Source organism: Carassius carassius, chromosome 33 (assembly GCF_963082965.1).
Source record: "Carassius carassius chromosome 33, fCarCar2.1, whole genome shotgun sequence".
NCBI lineage: Eukaryota > Metazoa > Chordata > Actinopteri > Cypriniformes > Cyprinidae > Carassius > Carassius carassius.
In genome coordinates, this window is record NC_081787.1 from 8,519,547 (window position 1) to 8,545,299 (window position 25,753).

The 25,753-nt window shown below is 38.6% G+C and overlaps 1 protein-coding gene and 1 long non-coding RNA gene across 3 annotated transcripts in view; one reads left to right on the forward strand and one right to left on the reverse strand.

Annotated features, from left to right (window-relative positions):
- LOC132113679 (transcription factor COE1-A-like) overlaps positions 1-11,312 on the forward strand; it is a 129,213-nt gene extending 117,901 nt beyond the window's left edge. Inside the window, exons 12-17 of one of the 2 annotated variants that reach the window (XM_059521584.1) lie at positions 2,304-2,369; positions 3,747-3,924; positions 4,827-5,006; positions 6,150-6,344; positions 7,885-7,956; positions 10,430-11,312. In XM_059521584.1, the coding sequence (XP_059377567.1) occupies positions 2,304-2,369; positions 3,747-3,924; positions 4,827-5,006; positions 6,150-6,344; positions 7,885-7,955 (690 nt within the window). In that variant the 3' untranslated portion in view covers position 7,956; positions 10,430-11,312. The remainder of the gene's footprint in view (positions 1-2,303; positions 2,370-3,746; positions 3,925-4,826; positions 5,007-6,149; positions 6,345-7,884; positions 7,957-10,429) is intronic. The other variant, XM_059521585.1, reaches the window with a different exon arrangement.
- LOC132114224 (uncharacterized) overlaps positions 1-25,753 on the reverse strand; it is a 534,277-nt gene that overhangs the window by 184,405 nt on the left and 324,119 nt on the right. The gene's annotated exons all lie outside the window — the stretch shown is intronic.

Genomic DNA, 25,753 nt, shown 5'->3' on the forward strand with positions numbered 1-25,753 from the left:
CAGGAAGTATGACATCATCACCGCTCTCCGTTCCGCATGAGCGACGACGGTGACCCCGCTGGTATTACTGCTCTAATAGAACATTAGGAGATGATAAAATTGCAAATGAACAAGCACAGGAATAAATTTGTCATGTTTTTACAGGCCTGGCTTCCTTGTAAATGTGCAGACGCTATTGCCTTAACATTCCAGATGTGACCCGGGCCTTATTTCATTTTTTCAGCAGTCCCCTTCCTAATGAATGTATATCATATTACCAGCCACCATAATTTACACACAGGAACAGATTCAATGTCCGGCGCGCATTAATGTGGAGGCTGGCCCTAACTGTGCTGTGCTGTGGGCTATTTGATATTACATTCTTCGAAACACCATGTCTGGGGTTGTTTGGCTGCACACATTCACATTTATACGTGCTTATGTTTTACTATGAATGTATATATACATCTCAGCTTTCACAATGATGGAAAACAAAGCTGGAAAACACCTGTCAGGGTGCTAAAGACACTCCTAATGGGTCAAAACAGAGATCAGGTCTTCATAGCTCACGGTCGTATTGAAGGAACAGAGAAGGGGGGAGGACTGAGCACGGGTTATGATGGCGCTGACTGATAGACAGCTACACAGACACGCAGATCCAAGATCAGGTTTCTTTCCTGTTTACCGCTCCTGGTTCCCTGCTTGGCCCTTACTGGAAGCCATGCTACTCGCCCAGGAAATGGGCTCTGCTTCCAGACACAGGGCCATCACACACGGCCTGTGCTAATAGCATTTATTTATTTGTCTGGACAAACATTTGGCCCCTTCCTTATTGCATTCGCCCTGTCAACAGATCTCTCCCCATCCCCCAATATCGTAATGACGAGAGATCGATAGGTAAGGACGAGATCTTCTAACAAAGGAGAGAGAAAGTGAAAGGGAGAGAAGTAAAGGAGAGTGTGAGAAGTTTATTGGATAAATGACACAGTGCCGGTGCAGCAGGGGACCAAGCCAGGCACTAATGCTTCCCATCCCTTATGTTCTTCCACCATCTTGCAAAGAAGAGGGTAAAGGAGAAGCGAGCCCATCGGAGTCACACATCCATACTAAAGCACCACTTTAGGCCTCCCCAGGCTCCCGCGCTTCTCTCAATCACTCAGCTCAAGCCCGGGTGAACAGAGACGGGTGCCTCCCCCGCGAAGCACCCCTAACAAGGGGTTAACGCAGTGCCAGAGTTCCCATTATTGAGTGAATTTAGCACCTTGGACAGCGCACTAAAAATCTTTATTGCTTTGCTGACCCCCTCGTCATGTTCGTGTCCGTATGTTGCATCTGGGGCCGCTGAGGGGGAGGTGGAGGGGACTGATTGAAAGACAATATGTCGGCTGGCAGGCAGGCACACATGCTCGGGGGCTTGTTCGCAGCAAGGGTTACACGCTGAGGGTGAGAACAATTTTCTGGTTGTCGCACTGCGAGCTTATTTCCTCAGCACCAGCACATTAACTTTTAAAAAGGGTTCCAGTGGAGCTTCAGGGTTTAAAAAAAAATGAAGAGGAGGAGACGGCTCAGAAGAAAGGAAATGAATACACAGTGTAAAGAACACTGTAAATAAATGTTTAATGTGTGAAAAGGATGGTAATAAATAGGGTTCCAGTTATGAAAGTGAAAGTTGTTTACCTGGAAGGAAAATAGCATTACTGTTGCCCATGCCTCCTGCGGAGCAGTCGTTTGCATGTACTAACATGCATGTATTTGCTTTAGATGTGTTTGAATTAATGTATTATACATGAAATCGGTGGCAGAACTGTTGGTAGGAAGAGCTAGGTACGGGCTGTTAAGGTGTTTTCTAAGATGTATACCCTCTGCAAATTGTAGGGGAGTTGTGGTCAAGGATATTGGCTAGCAATTCAAAGGTTGCATGTTCAAACCCTATCGGGCGATCCGTGAAATGTAGAGCCCTGTTAGCATTTTTCCCTTTAGCAAAGCACTTAACCTGATATTGCTCTAAAGGAACTGATCCTGTAATTGTACTATAAGTTTGTTTATATGTAACCAAACAGACTAGGAAAAATGTGTTGGCTTAATAAATAAAAAAATACCTTTGCTTTCTAAACATTCTTAAAATTCTTAATTTAATAAAATATTGCATATGATATAAACAATTGCTTTAAGAAAATGTCTTGAAATACTTTTCACCATTTTATCAATTAAATTATCAGTTATCAAGTAAATTAATATAGTGATCAAGATCATGTTTTGTGAATTTGACATCAAAATTGACATGGAAATCTAAAGTCCCAAATTTTATCTTTTCTGTTATATAGGAGGTGATTCTGAAGAGGGCAGCAGACCTGGTGGAAGCTCTGTATGGGATGCCACACAATAATCAGGTGAGATTCAAGTGAGCACAATGAAACATCATACCATAAACACTCAGACACCAACAGGGCCTCATTCACTATCCATGCAAACACATGTATTTGTTCATAAAATCTGTTTAGGTGTGTTTTCACACAGAAATCATGATTGAAAAATGTATTTAAGTCTAAAATGTATTTTTAATTTGCTATAACATTTTATAATTTTTAGAAATCACATTCTAAAATTCTCAGAAATCAGTAATTTAAGACTATATATTTTTTTTTTAATAACTCGACAAAGTATAAATTAAATATAAGGTGAGATAAAATAAAAACTATTATAAAATAAGATTTTGTTTCACACCCTCTCAGACAAGAATGGATTGTGCACAAGAGAGAGTGCAAACTGTATTATTAGTAAAAAAAAATAAATAAATAAAAAAAGCCCATTGTGTTATAGGATCTGTGTAAATAATACCATTTTCCACACTTAAATGGTTTAATTGAACAGCACAGTTAAGCATTTGTTCCCAGTTAAGGCCATTTTAGAGCTTTAAGACCATAGAATTGTTCTCTAATAATCACTAACATATTCCCTCAACATAAATGTAATTCGTCCAGAGCTCTCTCGTTGGTTTGAAGGACCACAAGGGCATCTTCAATGTTAGATCAGTTATGAACTGTGAGTGAGGGTGTATGCTCATCGATTGCAGAGCTGAGCATGAGTGCAGTGATGCTGAATTATTTAGGCTGGGCAGTGGATGGAGCATGACTCCAGTCATCCACCCACTCAAAAGAGCTCTCTTTCAGAAACCCCTGTCCCCCTAACCTACACTCTGTCCTGTTGTCTTAATGAGGGTTAATTTGTGACATTCATTTTCCATCAGAATGTGCAGCCCCCCTTCCCCAGCCACCAAAACTAGAGATTTCTGCTCTAGCTGAACTGACTAGCAGATAAACACATCTTTAATGATTATACTTCTAGATTTTGTTCTTTTAGTATTTAGAATAATATTGATTCGTATGATCATATTCGACCAGGTGTGTTTATCTGGCAACTCATACTGTTGGTTGCCCGTACTTAGATATAATTATTTTAAGATTATTTTTGTTTTAGAATACTAAACAATAAGGTGCAGTGGGTATTTTGGGGTTTTAAATTGTTGTTAAAAATCAACTGTTATTTGTTATTATTTATTGACTGATTGATTGATTGTATTGATTGTATTTCATTGGGTTATGATTAATTATTTAGTCAAACTGTTATTATTTATACTGTATGATTATTTGAAAGAGAGTGTTTGTGTTTTTTTTGTTTGTTTGTTTTTTGTTTGTTTTTTCAGGCAGTTGGCTTACTAGTATCCTTCTAATCATTAGATTGGTCCATTTCTGTGTTGATCCTGATAGGAGATCATTCTGAAAAGAGCAGCAGATATAACAGAGGCACTCTACAACATCCCACGTGGACACAACCAGCTGCCAGGTCTGGCCAACAGCTCAGTCCACGCTGGCATGATGGGAGTCAACTCCTTCCACAGTCAGCTCGCTGTCAATGTCTCTGAGTCCACACAAGGAGCCAATCAGGGTGAGCAGAGATGCCATCAATCTTAAACCACAATATATTTTGGCCATTCACAAAAAAAGTTATTTACTTTGAGAGTTTGTGTGTGTGTGTGCAAAGAGAGATATTAAGGACGAATTCACTTTTGCACATGTTATTATTTTGCAAACACCTGCAATTTATTTTCTAACCACTCTCAGTTGTTTAACCAGGTGCTAAATGTGCTGAAATATTGCTGCAATGTATTTAATGAATTATTGTCAATCTTTCCATTTGACTCCTTTTTGTGTGAGAGTGTTTCTGGATAGTCCCAGTAAAGTGTGCAAGTGCGCGGTATTCAGTAGTCTGCTACGTCCTTCAAACCTTAGGCAAGTGGGTGAAAAGTAGCGAGATAGACATCATGCAGACAGATACAAGCATTCAGCAATGCTCCCTGAACCTCCAGGCTCCTTTACCTCAGCATTCCTTGGCCTCTGTGACAGTGAATGATTTGTGTTAAGTCAGCAGTAATGTATCAGTTGTCTGATGAAAGGGAGAATGAATAGTAAGCAGAGCAGGGATGAGCACTGCCTTTGTACAAGACAGCGGGGACTCCTGGAGCAAGAACTTCCTGCTGCTTTCACCCATGTCAGCGTTTAATGTCCTGATGTATATTTATAGTCCATATCCTCCTCCTGTCCTATCTGCCTCTGTATGCCACTGACATACCCAAAAATGAGATTTCTATCATCATTCATTCACTGTCATGTCATTCCGGATGTGTATGACTTTATTCCTACTGTGTAACAAAAAAGGAGAAGTTTAGTAGAATGCTCACGGTGCTCTTTTCCATACAATGAAAATCAATGGTGACCAGGAGCTGATTCTGTTGGTTTCTAAATGTATTTTTTCTTTCTTTTCCTTATTACTATGCGTTTGTTTTTCAGGTTTCAGTCGAAACACAAGCAGTGTTTCCCCTCACGGTTATGTACCCAGCACGACCCCCCAGCAGAGTAGCTACAGTACCGTCTCTACCAATATGAATGGATACGGCAACACAGGCATGACCACGCTGGGAGGCTCACCCAACTTCCTCAATGGCTCTGCTGCCAACTCTCCTTATGCCAGTGAGTACTGATCCTCGCTATGTCTGTTTATCTAGTGAATTAAAAAAATAAATTTTTTCTCTTGGTCGTCACAGGAACAAGTTACATTTTAAAATATATCTAAATGGAAAACAGTTATTTTAATTTGGGAGAATATTTCACAACTTTACTGTTATTAATGTGTTTTTGATCAAATAAATGCAGTGTTGGTGAGCATAAGAGATTTCTTCTTACTGTCCCCAAACATTTGAACAGTAGTGCATGAAAGTCTAAAGGGTAATTGCATTCTAAACATAAACTGTAGTAAAATTAATGCATCTTACACATAAATCATAATTCGCCTAGACCACCAAGTAAGGTAGTACTGGCACTGTGTGTGTGTGTGTGTGTGTGTGTGTGTGTGTGTGGGTGTGTGTCTGAGTCTGGGGGGGGGGGGTGTTTAAAATCAGAAATAAAACCCCAGCCACTCTTTTTCTTCAGTCATGATCAGGCGCTGTCTATAATGCTTAGCCATTCGTATAACACCAATCTTCTCACGCGGCTTCTAAATTAAAGTGTCTTAATTAAATCAATAAACTAATTGCAGGAGAAGCAATTCAACTTTAGTACTTTGATTCCGTGATGTTAACAAGTATTTTAACAGGCTGACTGACTCTACACTGACACTTTCAATCAATGCGAGAGAGCAGACTTTGTGGGCTCCAATTTTCATTAATTGATTAGTTAGGCCTTCATAAATGGATTATGACACTATCAGGAGAATTTACTTGGGGAAGTGCCATAAAATTTAAGTGCAGAATAATAACAACAATAAAGGTAGAGCAGGATATAAGAGAGAAGCTGAAATACGACAGGAGTAATTGTAAAATCGTTGAAGGGGAAAATGCTCTTAGGGTATTAATAGACAAAAGGAGAGGCGGTAGAGATGGGACAGGGGAGGGATCTGTGCTAATGTTGTTCTGAGAGGAGCAGAAAGTGCATCTGTGGAGCTCAAAGACTGTGAACCTCCAGTCAAGGAATACTATAAAAATAAATGATTACATGTACATATCATTACCACCTATCGCTTTATAAAAAATAAAAAAATTAATTCAAATCATGCGCTTCAGGTATACTCTGATCTACCCTAAACCGTTTTCCCTCTCGTTCATTCCTGTCCCTCAGTTGTTCCTTCCAGTCCCACCATGGCCTCCTCCACCAGTCTTCCCTCCAACTGCAGCAGTTCCTCAGGCATCTTCTCTTTCTCTCCGGCCAACATGGTGTCTGCAGTCAAACAGAAGAGCGCTTTTGCTCCCGTCGTGCGGCCCCAGGCCTCGCCACCCCCCACCTGCACCAGTGCCAATGGAAACGGCCTCCAAGGTGAGTGGAACAGCAGAATGAACAGCTTGACCTCTCCAAGAAATGGCAAGCACAAATATAAACATTCGTTTTAAAAATATACTGTACATGTATAGTTACGTTGTGTGTGTGTGTGTGTGTGTGTGTGTGTGTGTGTGTGTGTGTGTGTGTTTAAAATCAGAAATAAAACCCCAGCCACTCTTTTTCTTCAGTCATGATCAGGCGCTCTCTATAATGCTTAGCCATTCGTATAACACCAATCTTCTCACGCGGCTTCTAAAATAAAGCGTCTTAATTTAAAGCGCCTGGTGTTTAGGATCAGTAACCAGTTTTTCTTTTTTCTTTTTTTTTTTGAAAAAGAAGTCTCACCAAGGCTGCATTTATTTGATCAAAATACAGTAAAACTATGATAGTGTGGAATACTTTTTATGATAGTGTGGAAGTCGTGGCCTAATGGTTAGAGAGTCGGACTCCCAATCGAAAGGTTGTGGGTTCGAGTCCCGGGCCGGCAGGAATTGTGGGTGGGGGGAGTGCATGTACAGTTCTCTCTCCACCCTCAATACCACGACTTAGGTGCCCTTGAGCAAGGCATTGAACCCCCAACTGCTCCCCGGGCGCCGCAGCATAAATGGCTGCCCACTGCTCCGGGTGTGTGCTCACAGTGTGTGTGTGTGTGTTCACTGCTCTGTGTGTGTGCATTTCGGATGGGTTAAATGCAGAGCACAAATTCTGAGTATGGGTCACCATACTTGGCTGAATGTCACTTCACTTTTCTACTGTAAAGTGCTGTATTTTAAAAATGTAATTTAATATTGTGATATAAAAGCTGAATTTTTAGCAGCCATTACTCCAGTCTTTAGTGTCACATGATCCTTCAGAAATCATTCTAATATAACAATTCTTGTGCTACTTGATATTTTGGTGGAAACTGTGATACTTTTTTCAGGAATCTTTGATGAATAGTGAGATCAAAACACCAGTAAAAGTCTGTACTGTCACTTTTGATCAATTTAATGTGTCCTTGCTGAAAAAAAGTATACAATTTTTTAAATAAAATCCTACTGACTCCAAACTTGTAAACGATAGTGTATGTATGTATGTGTGTGTGTATAATGATTTTGCTGTGCAGTGTTGTTTCTAAGGGCTCTGTTATTAAACCAATAGAGCTGACTCCAAAATAACAATAAAGTAATTATGTTGCCTTCAAAGACACATCGTTTTCACCAACTTTTTTGCAAAAGTCTTCCATGCAGAGCACTGTTTATGTGACGTAAGGAATCCGTGGCTATGTAAAGTTTTCCAAGTAATCACTTATGAGGTTCCTTTCCAGTTGAAAGGCAGTTGCCAGTGTTGCAACTCACTTGTTTTGAAACAGAGCTGGAGTGTCTGATCTACAGCCTTCTTACATTTAGACAGCTGTCAGTTTGTCCTAACTTGCGGTAATCTGTTTTTACATTTGCCTCTCTGACCCAATTCCTCTTTTTGCACATAAAAAATAACTCTCTCTCTTTGTTTCCTTCATCTTTCTTCCCCGTCCCCTGCTTTCTCACTCTGCTTCCAGTAGATCAATCTTTTGTGGACTCTAGCAAGTACTCCACCGCCAACTCCCTGCAGGGACTGGCCTTCTCCTGAAGTATGTTACACCTGTCTCACACTCTTTCATCATCATCCTCTCTTTCTATCCATTAAGCCATCCATCAGCATGACTGTCAGATCATCCTCCCTCGTTCTCCCCACTTCTGCTCAGTCAGTGGGGGGCTGCTGTGCGTCTCGAAGAGCATGCCATATGAGTTTTATTTCCTGCCTGACTTCCTGTTTCCTGGGTCAAGTCCTCCTCAGAGTTGTGGCTGTGGAGTGTAGAATACAAAGATTTAGTCAGTTAACTAACTATAAGCCAGTTAACATCCAACAATTAAAACAATCTAAATTATTAAGAAATGTATGGAAATGATGTTTATACCCCAAAATATTTAGGACTATTAAGATTTTCTACATTGTGACATTATTTTCACGATTTAAGCACATTTTCCCCATAACTTCTCATTATCCTTATTGTAATATGGAAAATTTTTCATTACTGTAATAAAATAATAACGTTTTTTTTATTATTATTATTATTATTATTAAAATCAGCCCAAAATAACATACAATTAAGTTAAATTAAATAAATAATGCTATAAAAAATATGTGTATGTATTAGGTACTGACAATTGTGAACAATTTGTTATATGCTCATAAAAATGACACAGTGTAATTAAAATGTTAATGGTCCTAGGTTTTATTTTTCATTCAGATTTTATTATTACTATTATTATAAAAAAAATAAAAATAAAATAAAAAAATCGCCAAACTGTAGCAGGCTACATAAAACCACCTGTGCAACATCTATAAAGACATATGTTCACTGTTATCTGACACAAAGCCATAATCAGCATTCTCTGGTTTATGACAATTACTCTACAGGGCATTTGGCCCTGTGTGTTGATCTGAAATATCTAGACATCCACAGTGAGACAATATTAAAGTAATTGAACATTTGAGGCAGACATCTCTTATCTGCGAGCGTGGAGTGCTTCCTCTCCATATGTTGATATGCACTCAGCACTCTGACCCGATGAATGATTGTCGGTCATCACTCATTTTTTATTTTTTATTTTTTTGTCCATTCCAAATGAGGCAGAGACACTCAGGAAATAACCCAGGAATTAGAGATGAGGGACCAGAGAGAGGAAATCAATAGGAAGCCAATATGCTACATGAAAAAATCTGGTGTAGTGATGTGGCCTGCTGAAAGTGGGACAGAAACCAAGCTCAGTGCTCATGGGACTTGCTTCCTCTTGGCTAATAATGAATAGAAGTGAATGCTGTTTAATGTTTGAGAACAAAAATTATTTATCTAAGCTCAAGCTATTTTTTGTTTAAGTGTTGGCAAGCAAGTTCATTTGGGTCAGGCTATGTATACACTGCATGCACTTCTTATTAGCATTGCAGTTTGTTTGTAATTTGTCTCATAAAATTGATGTCTGCATAAATGTGTTTCAGTCCTCATAGGCACATGAAGTAAACACTCAGTTGCTCATCAAAACACAGGCGAAAAGCTACAGTCAAATAAAAAACTGCTTTAAATGACCTGTTTTTATTCAAGTCAAATATATTATTTAATACAACTGGATTACAGCAATGGAAGTCATTTTTAAGAGTAAAAATAACTCCAACTAAATTTGTCCTCTACGCTCTTCATGTAAATGCAAAATCCTTCAGACTGTAAGAATATCCTGATCATCTTCTCCGAACCTGTGGAGCTTTGTCCTAATGGGAGAGAAGCATTAACTAATGCGTTGCGAAGCTGTCCTATAGTGTTATTACTAATTGGATTGATGAATTGTTCATATAATGGCTCCCTGATGGGGAGACTGATATACAGCCTATAAAGCAAGTCACTATTTATCCTGACAATGACTCCAATTAAACACGGACGACCTGCAACCTTAGGTGGATCATACGGAATAAAGATTATTCCTCACCCACTTGCAGGAAATTGTACATCCTTCTGATTAATGTACAGCTTCAGTGTGATCGAAAGCTCAGAGAATTATGGGATATATTACTGTGTTCGTTTAGTCTCTCCATCCCTCCGTCAGTTGATTGAAGCCATATTTCTACCCTGTTGTTTGGATGTGATCCATAAGCATTGTCTTTAGTTAACCCTTTCATTTCTATGCATAGATTTCCTTCAAAACAGTCTAAAAACTAATAAAAAAAACTTTAACAAAAACTAGCTGTTAGCTAGCATTATTTTGATAAAATGCATAATTTGAAAATATAAAAATAAAAGCTACTTGAAATCTTTATAAAACGTTTATTAAAAAAATTCTAAAATAACACTAACCTGTATTGTGATTTTCAAATGTATAATGGCAAGTCATCACAAAACAATGCAACATTTCTTTCTCTCTCTGTGCAAGGTTGACTGTTGTCTTATTTGTTCATATCATTTGAGTAGGGCATGCTTTCCAGATGCTTTTCTTTTGGTTTCGTTACATGACGGATGAAACCAAACAACCCCATGTCTCACTTTCCTTCTCTCTCTTTTTTCACGACTATAGCGATCCCAGGGATGATTGTTCCTCCCATGTAGGGGCTCCTGGGCCGCTGAAGAGACACATTTGATTTCAGCTCTCATTGGAGAATCTACGCTCTGAGCTGAAGGCAATTTCTGGTGGAGGAGACATGAAAACTGAACTTTTAAAACTCAGGCCTTTTAACAAAGGAATCTCATTTTATGGGTAGAAAGCGTATGTTTGCTTTTGTTTTTAAGCTAATTTCTGGACTGCTCTACTGAAGGACTTTCCCTCCCCCCGTGTTTTGCCCATGCAGAAAGGAGAGATGGATCTCCTTTTTATTCATTGGCTTTTTTTGATGAATTTAATGAATTTTACAGACTGTATCACACAAACATGACACTTTAGGAGCGGGTGCATCCCTAATGTTTCTGAGAGCAGTTACAGGCAACAGCACAGATCTCTGTTAATACTGAGCAGTTTTATATGAACAGACACATTCGTGAAAAATTCAAATGAGAATATTTAGGCCAACTGTTTGAATACAGAGAAGAAGAAGGGGAGGTTTTTTTTGTCCCAGAGTGAAGCCAACAAATAGTTTGCCATAATGTCGTTTGTTTTCATACAAAATGAAATTGTAGCGCCATACTCACTTCCTCATTGTTTTTTTCTTTTTTGTTTTTTAACGAAGCATCTGGGTACCAGCCGGTTTGAATAGCTATGATGTAGGAAAGTTATTTAAGAGTTAATAAATGCTGTCATGCTGCAATTTTCAATGTCCAGATTCATCCTCAAAGAGAAGGATAAGCGTCCCAGTTTCCACAACAAATCAGTATTTATGTTCATGCAAATATTTGCTGCTAAAAAGAGCACAGATATGACGTAAACAGATGGACTGAAGGAAAGAGCCCTCAGTTGCAATGCCAATTATTAAAAAAATAAAATAAAATAAATAAAAAAGCCTTTGTATTTTATGTGTGCTCAAGGAATGTGAGGATTTGTTTTTGCTTTTAATTTTTGTTTTTGCTTTGTTTATGGAAAATGAAACTGTGATATATCAATTTTAATGTGTTTGGCTTGTTGTGTTCGCTAGTGAAGGATATAGGTTAAATGAAGTATACAGTTTCAGAGCCGACTGTTAAAACAACCCATTTTTCCCTTTTTGTGTGTTTCTTTGGCTTCTTTTGGGGGACATGACTTGAATTAGCAAGAATTTTCATGTTTAGACAGCACTGTATGAAAAATGCTTTCCAAATTTGTCAAACACCTAACATACAGCAGTTTGATTGGCTCACTTTGGTAGTTGTCTATTTTTGTACATATACTTTCTGTTGCCAAAATCTTTGTTTCATTTGTATTTATCTCAGAATGGCTTAAGGCAGCTCATAATAAGACTGATGTTCAGTTCATTGCATAAATTACATAAAATCTCACAAACTTAGCAAACACAAATCATAGATTCTAGACAAAAAGAGGGGAATCTCTGTAAAATATCCATATAAATAATGTATGTATATCCAGATTTTGTATATTGCTTTTCTCCCCAAATTTAGTTTGCTTGTGTAAGGTTTGTCATGATTGTTTGTCCATCTGTTCACTTTCATCACCGGCATTGTCTTTTTCTTGTTGCTGTTTTTGTTTGAATTTAGATCCATGTTTTGTATCATGTCAAGCTTCCAATTTTTTTTTTAAATATATATTTTTTTGGAGTTCTATTCGTAAAACGCCATTGTCTATTTCTGTATAATTTGTAAGTACATTTTTTTCCTTTTGAAATTGTTTTATGTATGGCAGAAAAAGTAGCATCTCACAGCATTTAGTTATGTAGATTAAAAAAAAATATATATATATATATAAATATATGATGAATATATAAATCTATATCTTTTCTTTGAGGCTTACAACCTGTACTATTGTAATAATATGCATGGGCTCTTCTCTGAGAGAGATGGTTTTATTTTGCGAGTCAAACCTAGAAGGACGTTTTCAATGGAAGATTTAATCTATGTTTTTTGTTTTTTTGTCTTTCCTCTTTTATTTATCTGATTATTTATGCCTGTTTATAGATCTGTCTATTCCATTATATCTCACACGTATATCAGTACCAGCAGTATTGATGCCTTAAAAATGCAAACCCATAAGCGTACAATCACTTGTACAGACTTTACAACTATCACTACCAGTAACAGTAGCCACAGAGTTCCTTAAGGGATTTCTTTCCAGAACAAAAAGCACAAATTGGTCTGTTTTACTTAAAGCGAAGAGGGTTAAATGAATTATTTGTCCTTTTTCTGTTGTTTTTATTATGAAGGAAAATGAGAAGGAACCTGAAGGATTATAAAGAGAGACTATATGATTTATATTTGATGTAATGCTAGTGTGATTGGTTGCACTTTTTCATTAATTTAAAGCAAAAGGCTGCCTTTTTTCAGTCATTTGTCTGCTGCGTTCACAAGAGCGGGAGAAGCTCAAAGCCATATTCTACAGTGTCACCATGCGTTCTGAAGTGGATGTCTGGAGGTGCATGCGAACCTGCATGTTTTGGGTCATGCCACAGCACTTTGTAAGGTACCGCCGATGAATTTCTCACCCTGAGCAAAGTGACTCGATATCAGAGCACAATGCCTTGCCCCCGGAGCTGAGGTTCTGTCTCCCAGTCTGTAACGCTGTCTAATTCTACCTTCAGCCGAATCAGCCCTCGATGAATGTCTTCAGGTCTCTTTCATGATGGTTGAAATGCTGTCTCCTGTAATGTGTGTCTGAAGTCTGCCATCTAACAGATAAATTGCTTTTAATATGCTGATGTGTGAGGACTTTTTATCAGAAATGACTGACCATTCATGATGTTTGTCTTTTCCATATGTGGCTGTTATGCGATGGTTACTTTGTTTAGGACTCCTTATAAAATGACTAGCATTTGATAGGACACAAGACACAAGACAAGCTGGTCTCCTTTTTTTCCTGCCTCCTATTCTTGTGTTTGTTTGTTACATAGTTTTTTTTGACTGGATACACACTGAACCGTTCTATTGATAGGAAAACTCAAGACAAAAACTACTGTATAGATTGTTATCATTTTTGATGAAAGCTGTAAAATAACTTTTCAAAGTTCACAATATTAAATTAAAGTTTCTTCTTGTCAGTGATTTTTCTTTTCTTTTTCTGAGTGTCTTTTGTCTTGCTTGAGCCTTTCTTCCAAAAGCAGGTGTTTGGGGTCATGTTAGGAAAATAGATGCTACAAAAGTAACCCAGCATGTTATTTTTGTGCCATCTTATTGCCAACAGATGTCTTATTATTCATTACCTCTGGGGAATGATCTCTCCTTGGGCCCAGCCCACTTTTTTTCTACCCCAACCTGCCAATTCCCCATAAAGTAGCACATTTTAATTAGCCCCATTCATTAAATTATTATATACCTGATGGCATAATGAATGTGGGCTCCGACTTTCGCAAACATGATAATGATGGGCTCCTCAACTGATTAACTGAACTGCGCGTTGCATTTAATTGACTCATCATTTGCATTTACGGTCATCAGCAAAAATTAATCTCTCCCTTTTTTTTGATTGCATGTTTAATTTAAAATGCTCTTGATCTGATTAGCTTGTAAAAGTCACTGGCAAGATTCTGCTGACCCAACTGCATGAGGGCGAACTCCAACACAGCTTAAAAGGGAGCTTCACCTGACCCTGAAACATTAGTGAAATGCAAGTTTGAATCGTTAATATCTTGAGTCATTCAATTCAAATCTGGCACATGGTTTCAGTGGAAATTGCTGTTATTTTTTAAAGCCAGATCAAACATATGTTTGATCAAACAGTAAAAAAAAAAAAAAAAAAAAATGTATACAGTAAAAACAGTAATATTGATTAATTTGATTACAGTTGAAAAATAAGCATTTTCTATTTTAATATATTAGTATTTTTCTCTCTCTCTATCTATATTCAGTCAGACATGCCACAGGTTTATTCTGAATCAAGTCGGATCTTTGAATTCTTTATATTGCTTCCAAGTTCTAATGTCTGATTATGCTAATTTTCAGTTCTATGTCATTATTTTTGTACAGTCGGCTGCCGTATGGAGGTAAGATGGCAGAGCTTTGGACAGCCATTAGCTAATGGACTATTGAGAGACACCCCCTCACCCCCAAAACCTTCAGTCCACACCCTGCAGTGAGGCACTTAGCAAACAAAGCTCACTTTGAACATTAAACGTCACAAGTGAAGGATTACTTATCTCTCCTTCCATCTCTCTTACTGTGTCTTTTCTCTCTTTCTGTCACTCTTCCGACTCTCTCTTCATCACAGATCCCATGGGAAGACTGTCTGGAAGCTAATGTACAGGAATGAGTGATAGATGACAATTTGAACAGAGGTGTGTGTGTGCGTCTCTCTCTACTTGTCATTGTTGACATTCACTGACAGGAACTCTATAGAGCAAATCAGCCTCTTCCTGCGTTAATGAGTGTGCTGATTATTTTTATATGGCTTTTAAAGCTGAAACATCAGAGCATGAGTGTTACGCACACAGAGGAAAATGTATATTTCTCAGAGATTGCTCCTTCAGTTCTCGGCTATGCCATTTAAGTAGCATCTCATCGGAAGAAGTAAAAACAGTCACAAATTAGAAAATTGTGGGCAATCAAATTTATGTGGATACCAAAGCTCAGATCATTTGGTCTTGAAAGAAGATCAATTTAAAACACATTGCTGTCTAGGAGAAACTATTGAGATGAACTTGATAAAACTCCTCATAAGTTTATATGGGGAAAAAAAGCACTGACAGGTAAGGGCATTATGCTATTTTATTTTATTTTACTTTTTTATTTTAATAAATAGGGAAAAATTGGACTGAATGAGTATTTCTGAATTTCTACATTATCAACTATATATTTAAGTTTTGTTTATGTTTAATATTTGTAATTGTTTAATACTTGATACAAATTACTACATAGTATTAATATATAAATAATATGTTATATTGGACAAATTTTCAACTTGCATGCTTTCCAGATGTTCCAGCCAGGTCCTGATGTAATCCATACAACATTATTGCATATCATTTCAATTATTATTCATGCAGGAAATGTTCTTTACTGCACTGATACCTTAAGATAAAGACTAATACATGCAGGAACTACCACAGCCCAAACCAAATAAATAAATTATTAAATAAAGCAGCTCGTCTCCAGCTCTTCCCATGAGCAGGGATAGAGGGGGAGAGCTGAAAGGCATCTTTGAGAGGAAAAAACAGGGGTCCCACTGGGGAGCTTGGGGAGAACAGAGAAAAGGAGAAAACAAGGAAAGAGCAAGACAAAGACGATGAATTGAAAAGGAGGAAAAAAATTGAATGAATAAAAAGCCACAAGAGAGAAGAAGAGGACACGATACAGAGAGATATGGAGAGCGAGTGAGCGAGCGAGAGGGTCCTCATATTCCACAGAGAGACGAGAGAGATGCCGGAGATCAGAGAGGGGTGTTCGATGCGGGAAGGCACCAAAATACAGAAGGAAATGCTGCCTGGTACCTGAGCATGGGGGTACAGGTTGGGGGGGTGGACCTCCCGTGGGACGCATGCCTGTCATCTCACAACACAAATCCCACTGATTGTGGGATGTGGGGAATAAGGGGTAGAGGGGAGTTGGGACTGTGTTTCAGCCCAAGGGCCTCTTCAGGCGCACAGACAGTTCACACAAAAAACGACCACAATAATGCAGCGAATGCAAAACCAAATGTCTTTTACATGACTCCACTGTTCTACTCATCAGGTCTTCAGCGGACCATAAAGGACGTGTAATGTCAAAACATTTGGAGTGACAATTCCCTCTCAGAGGTAGGATTGAATTGGATGCATTGGGATTATAGTGGTTGTAAAATAAAGAAAGCTGAAAATCATATAGGCTCACAAAGTCAGTGGTATTGTTAACCTTTATATAACATTTATTATATTTAATAGCCTAATATATTGTATTATATATTAATGTTGAAATATTATGTTTTAATTTAAAAATAAATTATGAACCAGAATTCTCAAATGATAACTAGGGACATTTCCTAGTTCGGTGCTCAAAATATCACTAAAATCTCACATGTGATTATATACAAATTAAAAAATAAGGACAATATATTTATGGGTTTTCGTTTTTTAATCGCTGTTTCTATATATAAATATCATAATTAATAATTACAATGATGTTTGAGGAGCAAACTTACCCTAGTTTATTAATAGGCCATCAATTCGCCAAAAATAACATCATAAAAGGAGCCTAAATAATAAATATTGCAAATAGTACACAGATAAAAATAGGATTATAACAAAATTATGACTTTAGAAACACATTAAAAATAAAACAAATGAATAAAAATGAGAACATATGATAAATAAAAAATGCAGTAATAAAAAATAAAGTAATTACACTTACACTATTTAAGTTTACAGGTTGGCATTGTTCATTGGTCGGGCATCGATCAATAGATACAGACGGTTGGTCTAGGAACGCCCCCGGGAACGCCCCGTCACATGATGTGAATTTAGCCCGTGGGGGAAAACATTGCGTTAGCGCCAATTGAAATACACGGGACAATCACGCCGATGAGTTGATGTGTCGTTTTCTGTACCTCCAATAAACTAACAAATTATGAACTGAAGTTCTAAATCCTTCCTAATAAACACACAACCGGAAAGGATGACAAAATGGCTACAAGCAATAAGTTGTGAGGATGATCAAGGGAAGTTGTAGAATCCCAAGACTAATGCTGCGTTCCAGGCAGGTTTTTGAGCCCGTAAGTCACGATTTCAAACCACGACTCACGACTTTATAGCGTTCCAGGCAAGTCACGCCAAACTTCCTGAGCGCAAGAAATTGTAGCTAGATTATATTAGGTTATATTGTCCTAAAATCATTTTTTTTAACGTGCACCACTTGCGTAAACACTGCATCCATAGGCAATATTATCCGTAGAGGCTGCCATTGTTGTTTCGCAGGCTATGTGACGTCAGAGTTCGTAACTCGGAGTACATCTATCTAGTACGAGTTCACGGGTGGGAAGTCACGGGTTTGACTGCTGTTCCAGTGCAGTTTCACGGGTAGAAGGTTGGAAAAACACGGGTTACGGGTTGCCTGGAACGCGGCATAAGCATGTGTATGTGTGCAGTAGGCATTCATCACAGGCAGGCTATATTAACATCGTGTTCATTATTAACGCTATCAAAACTGTGTAAGGTTGTTTCAGAAAGTGGCATGCATATATAATTAGCCTTATCATTCTACCTGAAGCAAAACTATGTAACGTTAGCCTAGTGTCGAACATAAACCCACTTTAAAAAGCGTGTGAACACGTAACAACTTAGTTTTGTGTCAGAACTTTTACACTTTCATTCATAATTTCACCCCGTCTGTGTTTGCTAAACGATTGAATTGCGGAATCCAGTCAAAAATAGAACTTGCTGTATAAAGCAGAACGTCACGGAATTTGGCTATTTTTGAATGAATATCTATATTAGGGCTGTAAAATAAATCAAATATCGATATGGACTTGTGTATATGAATATTAAAGTTAAAAGAGACTACAATTGTTCTACGTGTCTCTGGGAATGAGCGCTCAATATGTGCATTTTTGTCATTCAAATACACACGATGTTCGCTGTGTTTTCCCCCATGCCGACTCCGCCCTCGCCACGCCCCCAGCTATGACTAAATGCCGACTGTATCTATAAAATGTCTTCATTCGCACTAAAGTCCTGCCCCCAGCTCTGCTCTCTCACATCTGCATATACACGGGTTTCTTGTATACAAACAATACCGGATGCGCGCGCATCCAGGAGGCAGAAAACCGCTATCTGTTATGCCGAGTTCAGTAAAAGAACATTGTAATTAACGTAGATTTTGCATTGTTTGCAATTTCTTGTTGACTCAATAATAAATTGCAATTTCAGAGTTGGATCTGTTTGTTTGTGTTTCATATTAATATATTATTAATATAACATTATGTAAAACGTCCAACTGTTTACGAATCAAAATCCGGAGATACTGTGATGCATGTATGAATTATCATGTTAGCACTGGCTCGGTTGGTACAATTGACAGCGCAACAACTCCTTGGCATTTTGACTAGCGACAACACCACCACCTAAACCATTTACTCCGGTACGAAGAGTGCGGGTCTTTTGCCTCTTGGTTGCGTGCGCAAGCAGTGATGACGTCGCCGAGAAATCCATGTATACAAGTGCACAAGTGAGTTTTGCAACAGGAATACCGCAAAAGGAGTACAAAAATTCAGAGCACTAGGATTTGAACTTGTACTGCCAGATCTTAGAGGTTGTAAGTGCCGACTTGACCTTGTGCAGCGAAACTTAAATAAGGTACAAAAGTAAATATGTTGTAAATGTGTATGTCATTTTCTTTGTGTAAATGTCATTCTTCACATTTGTAACTATTAATCTACATCTTCCAATTCAAAACCCTGGTTTGATCATTGTCTGTGTTCAAATTGAAAGCTTTTCACATCAGAGCTGTGGGTGTAAATTTCAACTTACAAATATGAATGTTAATATGACAAGTTCTCACATTCAGATTTTCAACCTTTCGAGTTTTGCTACTGTATTACCTTCATAGTCCTGTCACAGCTGATGCAACGTGTTAATCTGAATTAAGCAACAGTGTTTTTAGTTTAGGAGTGTAGAGAAACTACAAAACTGACAGCACCGTTGGATGACACTGACTTTAAAACCATCAATGACCTAAAGACTATTGGCGCTTTTCCACTACACAGTACCAGCTCGCCTCGGCTCGCCTCGACTCGGCTCTGTTTGGTTTTCCACTGTGTAAAAGTTGTACCTGTACCGGCTTCCAGGTACTTTTTTTTTGTACCACCTCCGGCGAGGTTCCAAGCGAGCTGAGGCGAGCTGAGGCGATACTATAATGTGACGTGAAAACACAGCAGACTGCTGATTGGTCAGAGAGAATCGTCACTATTCACTGCGGCATCATTACACGTGCCAGCAATAGTATCCAGATAGTATCCAGAATAACCCTGCCATTTTTAAAACAACGTTTGTCTTCTTGCTGTGAGAAACAGCCACATCCCGAGGATCAAAAACAACATGCACTCGATTTCCTCCATTGTCCTGTGTGTGTGGGTAGCGGGTGTGTGTCGCGTAGAACATTACGTCATGGCAGTTTCCTGCAGCGTCGCTATGACAACCAGGTACTATTGTGGAGGTACTATCTGCAATGGAAAACGGAGCGAAAAGCGAGCCGAGCCGAGGCGAGTCGAGTCGAGTCGAGCTGGTACCGGTAATGGAAAAGCGCCATATATCACGGTAAGTTACCGTAACCACTTAAAACATTCAAAGTGGATATTGACCAAGATGTTTTTATGTTCCACTTTCCTGTGTTTCTTGGTTTTAAATGCAAAAATGCGTTCTGGTCTTTTGAACACTGTCTCATCTGGCTACATACTTGAAGTGCCCTTCTGTGTCATAATCACGTGCCCACTCGGAGGCGCTGTCATCATGCAAAGAATCTGTGCAATGGATCATGGGAGCCTGAAGTGTCCATCAATTGTACACTTCGAAATCCTTCATTCCGAAGGGCCCTTCAGCCCGAAGGGTTTGAAACGACCCTTCAATATGGTGGCCATTTTTTATTTTTTTTCACTCTGAAGTGCCCTTCAGAGGCGATATATCCCGTCTCTCTTTATTGGGTACTAATATAACAATAATTATGGAGAGGTTATAAAATGTTTTTAATATTTTTTTTAATAAATGTTTTTCTCTAGGTTAATCTTCTAAATAGTCATTGTTGTATTATTGTTGCGTGTTTTTCTATAGCCTAATAGCCCATTCTGATACAGGCTTGATTTGAAAAAGCTTCCTAGGTTTTTGCACTGCAGACAGTTTCTTCTAGACATGACTGCAGATTTACTGCTATTAACGTGCACTCAGAGAAAAGGTCAAAAGCGTAAGTCATGATTTACTTCGTATTCTGCAGATCAGGGTCAGATCAGCAGTTTGTTGCTTATTTCACTATACGCCTATGCAGGACTGTAGTTGCAGGTATTTGTGATCTTCACACGATTATGTACTTACCAATTTTAAATATGCTTTTTCATATTATTATAAAAAATAGGACTGGAGCTTAAAAGTTTTTAAAAGGAGACAAAGGCACCATGAGATTATGATTTGTGACTTCAATTGTACATTATATCCCAAGTCATATGAAAGATTTTTTGAAGGAACAGATCAAAATTTTACTGATTATCTTCCCCTAAACCAGTGGTTCTTAATCACAGTCCTCGTGACCCCACGCTCTGCCAATTTTGTATGCATTTCTTATAATTTCAGACGTTTGTTCCATTTGGCCACAAGTGCCCTACAAAGTGGACTTCATAGGATATTCCGCTATGATTGCAGTTCAAAGGGAACAGGAATTGAGAACCAATGCCCTAAGCTGCTGTAATCAACCAGATCATTGAGTCAGCCTCATCACCTGTAACCGGAACATACAATGCAAAAGGTGCAATCCTGACATGACAAAAATACTGCAGTGACACTGTCAATTTAACACCGTATTTTACCAAGGCTGCACTGCAGGGCTCTGATGTAAGTTTCACCTTAATCAGAACACCCACAGTAGGTGTTCCTGCATGAACCTAAATGTGTCGTGGCCAGGGCTCGCAGTGGCGCTTGTTGTGTTTGATATTTATTCTAATTGCTGCAGGTAATTTGCTGTGAGTAGGACTAATGAGAGGGTCGGAGGGACCTAATGGATGACGGAGGCTGCATTTAGCAGTTTATATATCACAGGTGGCACTACAGAGAATGAGGCAACATGAACTCTGTTAGACAAACCTGCATATATTACAGTTCGTTTGATTGCTCTGGCTATTCTCACCTCCTGCTGTGGCTGCCAATTGGCTGTGATTCAGTAAATTGACTGCAGAGTGGCAGAAGAGTGAGATAGCTGAATTATGAATGTGGAGCCATTAGTGCAGGTACTGGTGTGTTTAGCTGTTTATTCAATGGCAGTAATTATTTATCACAATGTGTGGTAATGATTACAACATCATAAAGAAGATAAATGGAAAGGGACCACACAATAAATCCACAAAGCTAATAGAGCATGTGCACGTCACTCAATTATGGCAGGTGCATTTGCAAGAGTGCATTACACATCGGTGATCTCTGGTTTTTCTGATACCTGATCGATCTAAGTGACCTCTAACAGCATTCATTAAAGGGATACTCCCCAAAATGAAAAATGTGTCATTAATCACTTTGTTCGTCTTCGACCTTGGCAAGGTCCAGAAAATTATGAAATCTGTCATCAGTGTTTCAACTGTAAAGTTATGAAGCGACGATAATACTATTTGTACGTGAAGAAAAAAAATAACGAAGGCGCTTTATTCAACAATTCCTTTTTCAACAGTCTTTTCTGTGTCTCTCCATATCACCCTATGCTGCTTATGTCTTCTGTATGAGCCGCGCCACAAGGATGCACTGTGCATCCTTGTGGTACGGCAGATACAGAAGAGCGTAGGCAGTTTGAGTGATGTGGAGTGACACAGAGGAGACTCTTGAAGAAAATGTTGAATAAAGTGGTTATTTTAGTTTTATTCGCGTAGAAAAAGTATTCTCATCGCTTCATAATGTTACGGTCCAACCACTGATGGCAGATGGACTATTCTGACGATGTCTTTCAAACTTTTCTGGACGTTGACAGTATAACTTACTTGGTAGTCTATGGGATGGTCAAAGGCCTCCCAGTTTTCCTCCAAAATATCTTAAATTGTGTTCTGAAGACGAACAAAGCTTTTACGGGTTTGGAACGACATGGGCGTAAGTGATTAATGACAAAGTTTTCATTTTGGGGTGGAGTATCCATTTAACTAAACACATTCAATAACAGCTACTGTACAGTAGAGGACAGATCTTTGCAATTTTTAAAGGGATAGTTCACCTAAAAAATTTAAATTCTGTCATCATTTACTCACCCTTATGTAGTTACGAACCTGAAGAAGATATTTTGAAGAATGTTTTGACTGTATAATGAGTCAGTAGGGTCCAAAATAACACTTGTATCCATTGGCTTTAATTGTTTAGACAAGATAAAAAAATAAATAAAAATAAAAAAAGTGGTGAATGTTTTTTCAGACCTTTTAAACTTCATTTTTTATTTTTGTTCTGTCCAATCCTTTGCTTCCATGTTAGTATCCCAGTTTGAGAACTATACTGGCAAACGTAATTATTGCTGTCTTGTATAGCACTAATTCTGTGTGACATTTGGACATGGAGCAAATCAGCCCTTGATTTGTTCTTAATGGGGTCAGAATACAAGCTTGTTCGTTTGACAGAACTCTCTATTGACAGAGACACACTGATTGATGCATTGTAGTGATTTCCCATGTTATATATTCTTTTCTTTAATTACGTTTTCCAAGCATCATTAAGTGCCATTATACAACCCGAATTCCGGAAAAGTTGGGACGTTTTTTAAATTTTAATAAAATGAAAACTAAAAGACTTTCAAATCACATGAGCCAATATTTTATTCACAATAGAACATAGATAACATAGCAAATGTTTAAACTGAGAAAGTTTACAATTTTATGCACAAAATGAGCTCATTTCAATTTTGATTTCTGCTACAGGTCTCAAAATAGTTGGGACGGGGCATGTTTACCATGGTGTAGCATCTCCTTTACTTTTCAAAACAGTTTGAAGACGTCTGGGCATTGAGGCTATGAGTTGCTGGAGTTTTGCTGTTGGAATTTGGTCCCATTCTTGCCTTAAATAGATTTCCAGCTGCTGAAGAGTTCGTGGTCGTCTTAGACGTATTTTTCGTTTAATGATGCACCAAATGTTCTCTATAGGTGAAAGATCTGGACTGCAGACAGGCCAGGTTAGCACCCGGACTCTTCTACGACGAAGCCATGCTGTTGTTATAGCTGCAGTATGTGGTTTTGCATTGTCCTGCTGAAATAAACAAGGCCTTCCCTGAAATAGACGTTGTTTGGAGGGAAGCATATGTTGCTCTAAAACCTTTATATACCTTTCAGCATTCACAGAGCCTTCCAAAACATGCAAGCTGCCCATACTGTATGCACTTATGCACCCCCATACCATCAGAGATGCTGGCTTTTGAACTGAACGCTGATAACATGCTGGAAGGTCTCCCTCCTCTTTAGCCCGGAGGACACGGCGTCCGTGATTTCCAACAAGAATGTCAAATTTGGACTCGTCTGACCATAAAACACTATTCCACTTTGAAATAGTCCATTTTAAATGAGCCTTGGCCCACAGGACACGACGGCGCTTCTGGACCATGTTCACATATGGCTTCCTTTTTGCATGATAGAGCTTTAGTTGGCATCTGCTGATGGCACGGCGGATTGTGTTTACCGACAGTGGTTTCTGAAAGTATTCCTGGGCCCATTTAGTAATGTCATTGACACAATCATGCCGATGAGTGATGCAGTGTCGTCTGAGAGCCCGAAGACCACGGGCATCCAATAAAGGTCTCCGGCCTTGTCCCTTACGCACAGAGATTTCTCCAGTTTCTCTGAATCTTTTGATGATGTTATGCACTGTAGATGATGAGATTTGCAAAGCCTTTGCAATTTGACGTTGAGGAACATTGTTTTTAAAGTTTTCCACAATTTTTTTACGCAGTCTTTCACAGATTGGAGAGCCTCTGCCCATCTTTACTTCTGAGAGACTCTGCTTCTCTAAGACAAAGCTTTTATAGCTAATCATGTTACAGACCTGATATCAATTAACTTAATTAATCACTAGATGTTCTCCCAGCTGAATATTTTCAAAACTGCTTGCTTTTTTAGCCATTTGTTGCCCCCGTGCCAACTTTTTTGAGACCTGTAGCAGGCATTAAATTTTAAATGAGCTAATTAAGTGGATAAAAGTGTAAAATTTCTCAGTTTAAACATTTGCTATGTTATCTATGTTCTATTGTGAATAAAATATTGGCTCATGTGATTTGAAATTCCTTTAGTTTTCATTTTATTAAAATTAAAAAAACGTCCCAACTTTTCCGGAATTCGGGTTGTAGTATAATGACAGAACTGCAAAGTCACAAGACAAGCTAATTGGTGATTAATGTTGTGTATCAGTGATGGAAGATTTGCAATTTAATGAAACAATTCTGTATTTAAATGCAGCATTCATACAAACGTTTATAGCTAGATAAATCGTAAAGACAGATATTTGTGGTACAAGATCTTTTTGTACACCCCTTCATTTCAGGAAATATGTCTATGAACCACGACACTGAGACAAAACATGCCCCAGCTGTTCTTGTAACAACATACAATACCGTCTGAAAGGAATTATGGTTTATTAACGTGGGGTGGTTTTCGCTGTTTTATAAATACGAGGGAAAATAAATGTGCACGTTTGTTTTCCCTTCCTCTTTGCCTCTGTTTCTCTCTGCCTGTCTTTCTTGCATCTTCATATAGGCCTTATAGTTTATTTGTCCATCCATCCATCTCCAATTTGTGTGTGTGATTGTGAAATATCTATCTTTCCTTCTACACATCCATTCTTGCCACCACCCCCTTACTCCATCTTGGCACGTTCATAGTTGACTCCTGGCTCATCTCCTCTGGGCTGGAGGGCTTGTGAAAGCCTCCTGTTTACAGGCCATGTTGCCCACTAAAATCAGATTCACATTAATTTCTGCTTGTTGCTGTTGTAACCCAGCCAATGAAACAGTGTGTGACCACCACATAGCCCTATCCACTTTGGAGCAGAGGCTGCCAAGGCGCCGTTTAACCCTCTGTGCTGGAGAGGGCAGCCACATATAACTCTTCCTAATGTATTGTCCCTCGTACGGGCTTCGACAGCCCCTTCTACTTGTGCGGTGCTATTCATTTCCACTAATTTGACATGTTTATGGCCTGCCTTCCTTATATTAGATACTTAAAGGAATCGATTGGGCTTAAATCGAAACACCTACAACTGCACAAACATGTCAATACGAAGATGAGTGCTTAATCTCAAGGACCAAGGAACTTCTGTCCGGGGGGAGGAAACTTTGCACGTCTAAAATATGTATGAATCCCAATTACGCTTGAGTGTATGTGAGTGTTTTCAAGAAGCTCTTGCTCATTTCCTCAGGGGATATACAGTTCTTTACTACAGTATATCGAGGTAATGCCTTCTAGTTTGGCCGTGTGCAGCGTGTGATATGGACCTTTTTGTGAATGAGTTCATCTGTGGGGAGGGAGATAATAGGGATTCTTCATGACTTTGGAACCCTGGAAATTATTATGTGAGAACAAGAATTTGGCACTTTGTAACCTCCATAAACAGTGAGGTGTAATGCAGGAGCTGTGAGTGTGTTGATTTGTGTG